The sequence below is a fragment of the Pan paniscus genome, chromosome 14 (genome assembly GCF_029289425.2).
Source record: "Pan paniscus chromosome 14, NHGRI_mPanPan1-v2.0_pri, whole genome shotgun sequence".
NCBI lineage: Eukaryota > Metazoa > Chordata > Mammalia > Primates > Hominidae > Pan > Pan paniscus.
The window spans coordinates 49,780,800-49,793,042 of NC_073263.2; the positions used below are offsets into that span (position 1 = coordinate 49,780,800).

At 36.0% G+C, this 12,243-nt stretch overlaps 1 protein-coding gene across 2 annotated transcripts in view; it reads left to right on the top strand.

The window, feature by feature from the left end:
- The window catches only part of RB1 (RB transcriptional corepressor 1), a 171,970-nt gene that overhangs the window by 28,457 nt on the left and 131,270 nt on the right, over nucleotides 1-12,243 (top strand). For both annotated transcript variants that reach the window (XM_003811422.5, XM_055096764.2), the window contains exon 3: nucleotides 11,531-11,646. In XM_003811422.5, coding sequence (XP_003811470.1) covers nucleotides 11,531-11,646 — 116 coding nt within the window. The remainder of the gene's footprint in view (nucleotides 1-11,530; nucleotides 11,647-12,243) is intronic.

Genomic DNA, 12,243 nt, shown 5'->3' on the forward strand with positions numbered 1-12,243 from the left:
AACTCTCAACAAGTTAGGTATAAAAGGAATGTACCTCAACACAACAAAGGTTATATGTGATAAGCCCATAGCTAACATTATACTCAGTGGAGAAACCTAAAATCTTTTCCTTTAAGATCAGGATCAAGACAAGGATCATTTGTCACTTGCATTCAACATAGTACTGGAAATCTAGCCAGAGATATTAGGCAAGAAAAAGAAATAAAAGACATTTGCTACAGTTTGAATGTTTTCCCCCTCTAAAACTCATGTTGAAACTTAATTCCCAATATGGTAGTATTAAAGATGGGGCCTTTAAGAGGTGATTGAGTCCTGAGGCCTCTGCCTTTATGAATGGATCAATCTATTCATGGATTAATTGGTTTTCATGAGAGTGGCATCAGCGGCTTTATCCCAAGCTAACATCTTAGCATGCTCAGTTCTCTCACCATGCGATACCCTGCACCACCTCAGGTCTCTGAGGACTCATAGCTATTATTCAAAAAGTCAGAAGATAACAGATGTTAGAGAGGATGTGGAGAAAAGGGAACTATTGTTCAATGTTAGTGGGAATGTAAATTGGTATGTCTTTTATGGAAAACAGTATGGAAGCTCCTCAAAAAATTAAAACTAAAACTACCACATGATTCAGCAATCCTACCTTTTGGTATATATCCACAGGAAATGAAGTCAGTATGTTGAAGAGATACATACACTCCCATGTTCATTGCAGCATTATTCACAGTCGCAAAGATATGGAAACAACCTAAGTGTCTGTCATTAGATGTATAGATAAAATGTGGTACAGATTGTTTTAAACTAATGATTGGTTATATCCTGATAAACCCATTGTAAGTCAAAAATATCTTAAGTTAAAATTGCATTAAGATCATGACAAACCCAGTTGAAAAATCGCAGATTGAACCATTGTAAGTCAAGGACTATCTGTTATATATATTGGAATTTTATTCAGCCTTAAAAAAGGTAGGAAATCCTGCCATTTGCAAGAACACGGATGAACCCGAAGGACATTATGTTGTATTAGTCAGACACAGAAAGACAAATACTGCATGATCTCATTTATATGTAAAATCTTTAAAGAGTCAAATACATACAAACAGTAAAAAGGTGGTTAGCAGGGGTGGGGAGCCTGGGGAGAATGTGGAGATGTTTGTCAAAGGGTACAAACTTTCAGTTATAAAATGAATAAGGGTTAGATGTGGCAGCTCACGCCTATAATCCCAGCACGTTTGGAGACCAAGATAGGAGGATTGCTTTAGGCCAGAGTTAGAGACCAACTTGGGCAACATGGGGAGACCCCCATCTCTACCAAAAATTAAAAAAAATTTTACAGGTGGTGACATGTACTTGTAGTCCCAGCTACTTGGGACTCTGAGGTAGGAGGAGTGCTTGTGCACCCAGGAGGTTGAGGCTGCAGTGAGCTATTATTGTGCCACAGCAATCCAGTCTGGGTGACAGAGTGAGACCCTGTCATGAGACCTGCCTCAAAAACAAAAACAAAAAAAGTAGTAGTTCTGGACACTTAATTTACAGCATGGTTGATTATAGTTAATAATAATGTTTTGTATTCTTGAAATTCACTAAGAGAAATCTTAAGTATCCTTACGACATACACACAGACAAAATGGTGACTATGTGAAGTGATAGATACGTTAATTAGCTTAATTGTAGTGCAGTAGTGCCCCCTTATCCTCAGAGGATATGTTCCAAGACCCTCAGTAGATGCTTGAATCCACAGATAGTACTTAACCCTATATATACTATGTTTTTTCCTATCCTGTACATATATACCTGCATTAAAGTTTAATTTGTAAATTAGCCACAGTAAGAGATTAGTAACAATGACTAAGAAAATAGAACAATTATGACAAGATACTGTAATAAAAAGTATGTGAATGTAGTCTGTTTCTCTCAAAATAGGTACTCCGCTTACCTGTTTTCAAACCATGGTTGACCGTGGGAAACTGAAACTGTGGAAAGTGAAACCGTGGATATGGAATGACTGATGTAATCACTTCTTATTGTATAGATGTATCAAAATATCACATTGAACACCTTAAATATAAACTTTTTCATTTGTCAATTGTACCTCCATAAAGCTGGAAAAAAATGTGACCTCATTTGTTTGTTGGTGATTTCCTTTTTTGAAACAGCACATGTGATATTTGGTAAAAGGAGTTGATATTGTTAATCCATATAATTGGATCTGAGTTGTAGGAATTAATCTCCTTACTCAATGGTTTTCAACCTTGTTTCCAAGAGTAGTAGATATCAGTTTTGTAGCTATTTTTCAGAAAAGCTAATTAGTAGCCCTTTGAGTATGGTGGCAGTTTTCTTTCCTATATGGTTATACCTTTTTGGATGGATCATTTTGGGGCTTTGAGCTCAATAATCTAAGCAGAGAGCTTGACCAGAAACTTAGTTCTAGGTAGGTTATGTATCATCTGTTCAGAAAATGAGGTCTGTAATGTCGTTCTTTGTGTGTGTGTGTGTGTGTGTGTGTGTGTGTGTGTGTGTTACCCTTATTGATACTTACCAGTTTGCTATCAATGTGTGAATGGGAGCTGAAGAAACTATAGTGGAACCAACAGTCTTAACTTACACTTTGGTGGTTCAGTTGCTGCTTGTCTCTCTGAGCATACGGAGAAAAAAAAGAAAAAAAAAAACAAAGAGAGAAAAAGCCACTCTGTAGCTACTGCCACAACTTTTTTTTTTTTTTTTTTTCCTTTTTAGAACTACGCTAGTGTTAGTGCTGGACACTACAAGGCTCTTGGGGTAAAGTAGTGAATTAGATACAATATTTCTGCCTTCAGGTTGCTTATATATTCATAGTTGAGATAGGGACAAATGAGCAAGCAAGCAAGTCACAGTTCAGTTAAGAACTGACAGGTTTATGAACTGAGTTCCGTAGGAGTTTTTCCAATTTATTTTAATTTTTCTGATCATATGCTGCATGATCTGTAAGAGTTCTTAAGGGAGGGAGTCCCAGGTGCTCAACTTTTGGGCAGATGGCCAGGTAAATCTGAATTTGCCAGGTACATGTTTTTCTGGAAATAGAATCAACTTTCTTACCCACAAAGGCATTGTGTAACTGGGTGACTGATTCACATGGTGTTCACCCCTGCATGTTGTTTCAAAAATGTGATTGAGTACAAGTAAGGTCAGTTTTTACATTCCTCTTCTTGGCTTTGCCACTCTTGCCTTTTACTTCTGTGCACATCCAAGAATGTCCTTAACACTAGACTGCTGTAAGCTCATATTATACAGGTGAAATTTTCTAGCATCTTAGCCTGTTATTCCTTCTGTTCCTACGTATCACCTAGGTAAGGAGGAAATCTAGGAGCAAAAGATAAAGGCAGTTCTTCCCCCTATTTCTCTGTAATACCTTCATATTTCATTTAATGTAACCCTACTGCTAATTACTTATTACAGTCTCATGAACTATGCGTAAGGATATATCTTTTGACCCTGAGGTAGAGCACAAAAGCACATGTTTCTTATGACTTATTTTCATCTTTCATATTTCACAAAGTGCAAGCTAGATAGAACATTATTTTTAACTTTTGAAATTGCAACTTAAATTTATGTCAGTTATGATAGCATGCATAGTAGTACTTTTCTGATAGTTCCAAGATGATTTATGTCACCACTTGGTGGAGCTCTTTTATAAGTAAGTGCATTGTTTAAAAAAGCGAGTATAAGTTGTCACTAATTAGGGGTTATCATTAGATTGGTTCAAATGAACTCAACTAAATGATGGTATAATTGGTAATCTCTTCAAGTACTGAGTGTAGATTTTGATTTAAACTGTAATGTATGTGATTAAAATTTTGATAAAGATTTTTCTCGAGTATTTCTAATTTTTCTCTCTGCTGCTTTATGTAAATGTAGCACTTATTGACTTTTCTCCTATTTTACAATTGTAGATAATTTAAAAAATGTATGCAGGATTAATAAGGAAAATGAAAACTGTTCGTAATCCTACCATGTAGAGATAATCGTGAACATTTTAATATATATTTTCATTTTCTCTTCTTTTTTGTTTTTTCACAAAATTGGAATCAAAATATGTGCAGAACTTTTTATTCTGTTTTTTTCTTAACGTTATATGTTGGGTATTTTTACATATCCCTTTAATATTCCTTGAAACTGTTTTGGGTTTTTATATTATTCTATGATATAGCTCTATCACAATATGTTTAACCATTCTGTTTTAAGATTTTTAGGCTCTTCCTACTATTTTTGCTATTATAAATAACTTTTCAAACATCTATTACACTAAATCTTTTTTTAATTTTTAATTTTTGTGGGTACATATCAAGTGTACACATTTATGGGGCATATGAAATGCCCTGATGCAGGCATGCAGTTCTGTTACTCTAAATCTTGACTCAACTCTATTTTTACTTGTTAAATTCTTAGCTATAAAACTGAGGTATTTTAAGGATTTTTATGTACCTTAACAAAATGTCCTTCAATTGACATTATTCTCAAATATGTTTGTTGAAAATATGTTTGTTGAAAGTACCTTTTTTTTTTTGCAAAGTGCTTGTTCTTTGCCCATTTTCCCCCCATTTTTTGTTCTTTTTTTGGTGTGTGTGGGGGAATTGTTTTGGCTAGGTAAGAATTACTTTTCTTCTGTTTCAACAATTTTTAAAGTGCTATCCTGAGTCCTTTTCATAATTTTCAAGAAAACACATCAGTTACAGATTTTAGGTTGCAAATTGTTGTTGGAAAAGGAGACCTGGACCTTAAAAGAGGAATCAGGCTGGAAAGCAGAATGAGATATGAGAATCATCTGTATATGAGATGATGAGGGCTGTAGGAGTGGATGAGAGTGCTGAGGAAAAAAGAGAATGGTGGGAAAAAAGCCCATGGAGTTGAGAAACCCCATGAAAAAGTTGTGAGAGGAAAAGAGAAGAGAATGAGGATGTGAGGGCATTTTAAAAAGCTACTGAAAAAAGTTGCATGGAGGTATATTGAAGGAGAAAAATTGCAAGTGTCGGATGCTGCATAGAGGTCTTTCTGGATTTTGCATCCATGTTCATCAGGGACATCAGTCTAAAATTCTCTTTTTTTTGTTGTGTCTCTGCCAGGCTTTGGTATCAGGATGATTTTGGCCTCATAAAATGAATTAGGGAGGATTCCCTCTCTTTCTATTGATTGGAATAGTTTCAGAAGGAATGGTACCAGCTCCTCTTTGTACCTCTGGTAGAATTTGGCTGTGAATTTGTCTGCTCCTGGACTTCTTTTGGTTGGTAGGATATTAATTACTCCCTCAATTTCAGAACGTGTTATTGGTCTATTCAGGGATTCAACTTCTTCCTGATTTAGTCTTGGGAGGGTGTATGTGTCCAGGAATTTATCCATTTCTTCTAGATTTTCTAGTTTATTTGCGTAGAGGTGTTTATAGTATTCTCTGATGGTAGTTTGTATTTCTGTGGGATCTGTGGTGATATCCCCTTTATCATTTTTTATTGCATCTATTTGATTCTTCTCTCTTTTCTTCTTTATTAGTCTTGCTAGTGGTCTATCAATTTTGTTGATCTTTTCAAAAAGCCAGCTCCTGGATTCATTAATTTTTTTGAAGGGTTTTCTGTGTCTCTATTTCCTTCAGTTCTGCTCTGATCTTAGTTATTTCTTGCCTTCTGCTAGCTTTTGAATGTGTTTGCTCTTGCTTCTCTAGTTCTTTTAATTGTGATGTTAGGGTGTCAATTTTAGATCTTTCCTGCTTTCTCTTGTGGGCATTTAGTGCTATAAATTTCCCTCTACACACTGCTTTACATGTGTCCCAGAGATTCTGGTATGTTGTGTCTTTGTTCTCGTTTGTTTCAAAGAACATCTTTATTTCTGCCTTCATTTCGTTATGTACCCAGTAGTCATTCAGGAGCAGGTTGTTCAGTTTCCATGTAGTTGAGCGGTTTTGAGTGAGTTTCTTAATCCTGAGTTCTAGTTTGATTGCACTGTGATCTGAGAGACAGTTTGTTATAATTTCTTTTCTTTTACATTTGCTGAGGAGAGCTTTACTTCCAACTATGTGGTCAATTTTGGAATAAGTGCGATATGCTGAGAAGAATGTATATTCTGTTGATTTTGGATGGAGAGTTCTGTAGATGTCTATTAGGTCTGCTTGGTGCAGAGCTGAGTTCAATTCCTGGATATCCTTGTTAACGTTCTGACTTGTTGAACTGTCTAATGTGGACAGTGGGGTGTTAAAGTCTCCCATTATTATTGTGTGAGAGTCTAAGTCTCTTTGTAGGTCTCTAAGGACTTGCTTTATGAATCTGGGTGCTCCTGTATTGGGTGCAAATATATTTAGGATAGTTAGTTCTTCTTGTTGAATTGATCCCTTTACCATTATGTAATGGCCTTCTTTGTCTCTTTTGATCTTTGTTGGTTTAATGTCTGTTTTATCAGAGACTAGGATTGCAACCCCTGCCTTTTTTTGTTTTCCATTTGCTTGGTAGATCTTCCTCCATTCCTTTGTTTTGAGCCTATGTGTGTCTCTGCACGTGAGATGGAGCTCCTGAATACAGCACACTGATGGGTCTTGACTCTTTATCCAATTTGCCAGTCTGTGTCTTTTAATTGGAGCATTTAGCCCATTTACATTTAAGGTTAATATTGTTATGTGTGAATTTGATCCTGTCATTATGATGTTAGCTGGTTATTTTGCTCGTTAGTTGATGCAGTTTCTTCCTAGCCTCGATGGTCTTTACAATTTGGCATGTTTTTGCAGTGGCTGGTACCAGCTGTTCCTTTCCATGTTTAGTGCTTCCTTCAGGAGCTCTTGTAAGGCAGGCCTGGTGGTGACAAAATGTCTCAGCATTTGTTTGCCTGTGAAGGATTTTATTTCTCCTTCACTTATGAAGCCTAGCTTGGCTGGATATGAAATTCTGGGTTGAAAATTCTTTTCTTTAAGAATGTTGAATATTGGCCCCCACTCTCTTCTGGCTTGTAGAGTTTCTGCTGAGAGATCCACTGTTAGTCTGATGGGCTTCCCTTTGTGGGTAGCCCTACCTTTCTCTCTGGCTGCCTTAACATTTTTTCCTTCATTTCAACTTTGGTGAATCTGACAATTATGTGTCCTGGAGTTGCTCTTCTCGAGGAGTATCTTTGTGGCATTCTCTGTATTTCCTGAATTTGAATGTTGGCCTGCCTTGCTAGGTTGGGGAAGTTCTCCTGTATAATATCCTGCAGAGTGTTTTCCAACTTGGTTCCATTCTCCCTGTCACTTTCAGGTACACCAATCAGATGTAGATTTGGTCTTTTCACAGAGTCTGGTATTTCTTGTAGGCTTTATTTGTTTCTTTTTACTCTTTTTTCTCTAAACTTCTCTTCTTGCTTCATTTCATTCATTTGATCTTCCATCACTGATACCCTTTCTTCCAGTTGATCGAATCGGCTGCTGAAGCTTGTGCATTCATCACATAGTTCTCGTGCCATGGTTTTCAGCTCCATCAGGTTATTTAAGGACTTCTCTACACTGGTTATTCTAGTTGGCCATTTGTCTAATCTTTTTTCAAGGTTTTTAGCTTCTTTATGATGGGTTAGAACTTCCTTCTTTAGCTCGGAGAAGTTTGATCATCTGAAGCCTTCTTCTCTCAACTCGTCAAAGTCATTCTCCATCCAGCTTTGTTCCGTTGCTAGCGAGGAGCTGCGTTCCTTTGGAGGGGGAGAGGCACTCTGATTTTTAGAATTTTCAGCTTTTCTGCTGTTTTTTCCCCATCTTTGTGGTTTTATCTACCTTTGGTCTTTGATGATGGTGACGTACAGATGGGGGTATGGTGTGGATGTCGTTTCTGTTTGTTAGTTTTCCTTCTAACAGGACCCTCAGCTGCAGGTCTGTTGGAGTTTGCTGGAGGTTGACTCCAGACCCTGTTTGCCTGGGTATCAGCAGTGGAGGCTGCAGAACAGTGAATATTGCTGAACAGCAGATGTTGCTACCTGATCGTTCCTCTGGAAGCTTCGTCTCAGAGGGGTACTCAGCTGTGTGTGGTGTTAGTCTGCCCCTAGTGGGGGGTGCCTCCCAGTTAGGCTACTCAGGGGTCAGGGACCCACTTGAGGAGGCAGTCTGTCCGTTCTCAGATCTCAAACTTCGTGCTGGGAGAACCACTACGCTCTTCAAAGCTGTCAGACGGGGACATTTAAGTCTGCAGAGGTTTCTGCTGCCTTTTGTTCGGCTATGCCCTGCCCCCAGAGGTGGAGTCTACAGAGGCAGGCAGGCCTCCTTGACCTGCGGTGGGCTCCACCCAGTTCAAGCTTCCCGGCCGCTTTGTTTACCTACTCAAGGCTCAGCAATTGCAGGCGCCCCTCTCCTAGCCTCGCTGCTGCCTTGCAGTTTGATCTCAGACTGCTGTGCTAGCAATGAGCGAGGCTCCGTGGGTGTGGGACCCTCCGAGCCAGGCACAGGATATAATCTCCTGGTGTGCTGTTTGCTGAGACCATTGGAAAAGCGCAGTATTAGGGTGGGAGTGACCCGATTTTCCAGGTGCCATCTGTCACAGCTTCCCTTGGCTAGGAAAGGGAATTCCGTGACCCCCTGTGCTTCCCAGGTGAGGTGATGCCTCGCCCTGCTTTGGCTCACACTTGGTTGGCTGCACTCACTTTCCTGCACCCACTGTCTGACAAGCCCCAGTGAGATGAACCTGGTACCTCAGTTGGAAATGCAAAAATCACCTGTCTTCTGCATCGCTCACACTGGGAGCTGTAGACTGGAGCTTTTCCTATTCGGCCATCTTCTAGTCTTTAATTTTTCATCTGTATGATGAGAAGTGAATCCAATGACTTTTTTAGATTGAAAAATTTTGAATCAAACTCAACTAAAATGAACAAAATATATGAAACTACAATAATGAAGACATTATGATATTGGTGAAAAAAGACAAGTAAATCAATGGAACAGAACAGATAATCCAGAAGTAGACCCACATATATATATTATTATAAGTTCATTTTCTATAGAGGTGCGAAGGTAATGGAGGAGGGATATTCTTCTCAACAAATAATGCTGGAGCAATTGGGTATCCAAATGCAGAAAATGAACTTCAATCCTTACCTCACACCATTTATAAAAACTAACCAGAAATGAAGCATAGACCTAAACTTCTAGAAGATGACATAGGAGAAAGTCTTAATGAGCTTGGGTTAGGCAAAGATTTCATAGATACCTACCACTGAAAACATAACCCATAAAAGAAAAAAAATGAATAAATTGAGCTTAATCAAAATTAAAAACTTCTGTTCCTTGAAATATACTTCTTATGGAAGTCAAAACACAAGCTGCATCTGAAATAAAGGTCACATTTTGCTCATAGAAAACTTCTTCAGGTCCTTAAAAATCAGAACCTACTTGTAGAACATTTCACTTATGCATTTTATCATATCAGATGATCCTGTGTTTCATTGTTTTGACTACTAAATGTTCTAATAAAATTCGCTGTTTTAAAAAAATGAATAAACAACATACTAAATTTTAGCAACTTTCACTTCATTTTTTAATCTTTAAAAGAGAGAGAGAGAAAAAAAAAGGCTGGAATTGATGAAAGGACATATATTGAGAGCAGTTATTGCCTGAGTGCAAAGAAGCAAACCAAAATGGTAAGAAATAAGCATAAAAATTTAAAGACTATGGTAGTTGGGGTTATTTATTAAAGAGACAAACAACCTTTGACATCTTATTAGTTCCCAAGAAATTGACCATATTAACATAAACACAAATACAGAAGTTGATTTTTGTTCATTTTATTAAAATATATATTCTTAATTAGTCATGAAAACAGTGAAGCAGTGTATACTTTGTATCTTCAATTTCAGAAACAGTATGTAACATAGTTTCAAAATCAGATTTATTGAGGTATAATTTACATACACAAAATATGCCAATTCTAAGTGCACAGTTCAATACGTTTTAACAGACATATTCACTCATATAATCACCACCATTCAGATATAGAACTTTTTGATCACTCCAGAAAGTTCTTTCATTCCCCTTTGCAGTCATTTCCCAACACCTCCCCTCTGTTCCGCAGGCAACTACGGATCTACTTTTTGACTTTAAAGATTGGTTTTGCCTTTTCTAGAATTTCATATGAAAGGAATTATTCAATGCAGCCTTTTGAGTCTGGCTTTTTCTCAGTGTAATAATTTTGAGATTTATCTATATTGTTATATATATTAGGACATTTCCTTTTGATTTTCAAATAACATTCAATTGTAGGGATATACCCCAATTTATTTTTCCATGCACTTCTTTTTTTTTTATATTTGGGTTGTTTGTAGTTTTTGGCCATTATGACTGAAGCTGCTATGAACATTCACATATAATGTTTTCATTTCTCTTGGGTATGAATATCTGGGAGTAGAATTGCTATGTGTTATGAAAAGTGCATATTTAACTTTATAAGAACTTCCAAACTTGTTTTCCAAAATGATTGTGCCATTTTACATTTTCACCAGTGATGTTTAAGTGTTCCATTGCACTACAGCCTCACTGACCCTTGATATTGTCAGTCTTTTACATTTTAGCTATTCTAGTGGGTGTATAATTGTAATTTAAGTTGTAAAATATTTACATCCCAAGTAGCTAAAATTAAGAAAAAGTTTAGAGTTGGATGGTGGTAAACCTTTAATTACCTGTAAAATTTGGTAATCTGGAACAACTCACTTATCCTAAAGCTTTTATATAATTGATATTTCAAAATAATGTAAGATCGTATTACATGCTTTTTAGCTCTATTGTAATCTCCAGTTAAGAGTAAGTAAATAGTTCCAACTATTTAATGAACATTAATTTGACATTTCTTTTGTTTCCAACTTAATGTAATCCAAATTTTACCCATAAAATGTAATATTTAGGGGTGGTATATATCGTGGGGAAAATGTGTTCTAAAGATAATGAAAAAGTACTGTAGTGATAATGATAGCCATCAATCATTAAGAACTGACTGTATACTATATACTATGCCAAAGTCTTTATAAATATAATTTCATTTAATTGTTACAAAATGGGGTACATATTCTTATTTTGATTTTACAAAGAAGGCAGTTAAGGAACTGAAACATGAAATACAAGGTTAAAAATAATTGAATAAATAAATTGATAAAAGGAATGAATGAATAGAGCAAGGAAAGAACAAGCGAATAAGAACATGGGCTTGTTTTTTTCAAACAAATTATATGTTATGGACTCTAGATCTCTTAACTTAGCTTCAGTGACATTGGATTATTGAAAAAAGAAACTATTTTGAGGAATTGACTGACCCCTAAAGTTTCCACAATAACTTATTTAATTTTTTTATCTTTCTAATACTTTTTTGCCTTATAATATAAAATTTGAATGTTTGTTATTAGTGTGAAATGAAATCCTTTCAAATATATGCCATCAGAAAGATGTGTTACAAATATACAGTATTACAAACATTTATTTTGTATGCTGAATAAGAAAAAATCAGTTATAATACAGTTTTAACATAGTATCCAGTGTGTGAATTATTTAATGAAATATTTGATCTTTATTTTTTGTTCCCAGGGAGGTTATATTCAAAAGAAAAAGGAACTGTGGGGAATCTGTATCTTTATTGCAGCAGTTGACCTAGATGAGATGTCGTTCACTTTTACTGAGCTACAGAAAAACATAGAAATCAGGTAAAGTTTCTTGTATAAATGTAAGCCTCTGCCATAAAAGGAAACGAATTCTGGATTTTCCTCTCAATAGACTTTCGTGAATTAGTGAGAAATGCTAAAATAAAGTAAAACAGAAAGAACTTGGACCAAATAGTGAACTGCCATTCTCTCATGGAGCCGTTATGAAAGTGTATTTATGCTGTATTTCTTTAAGAAGTAGCAGTTTGTGTCCTGGAAAAATTTTCATTGTGTCTCTCACTATTCATGTGTAAGCTTTCTTAATTGTGGCTGTTAATAAAGTGAACAGAAAAGCAAGGATTTGTAAATAGGCTTGTTTTATATTAAAACCTTTATATAAGTAGTTTGAGTTTATCTTAAAGGTATTTAGGTAAGATTTATTAAAGCCTAAGATTGTTTTAACTAGAGGATATTATAACTAAATGCTTTTTTTCAGATTATATATTGATTTGAACATGCTACAATACTTGAACCAGTTAATTACTTAATAGGTGTTTGTTGTTGAGTTTATAAGCCTCATAAGAAGAGTTTATTAATGTGTTTTCAATAATGTATGAACTTTATCTTCAGAAAGTATCCAGGACTTCCAGTCATTTTCTT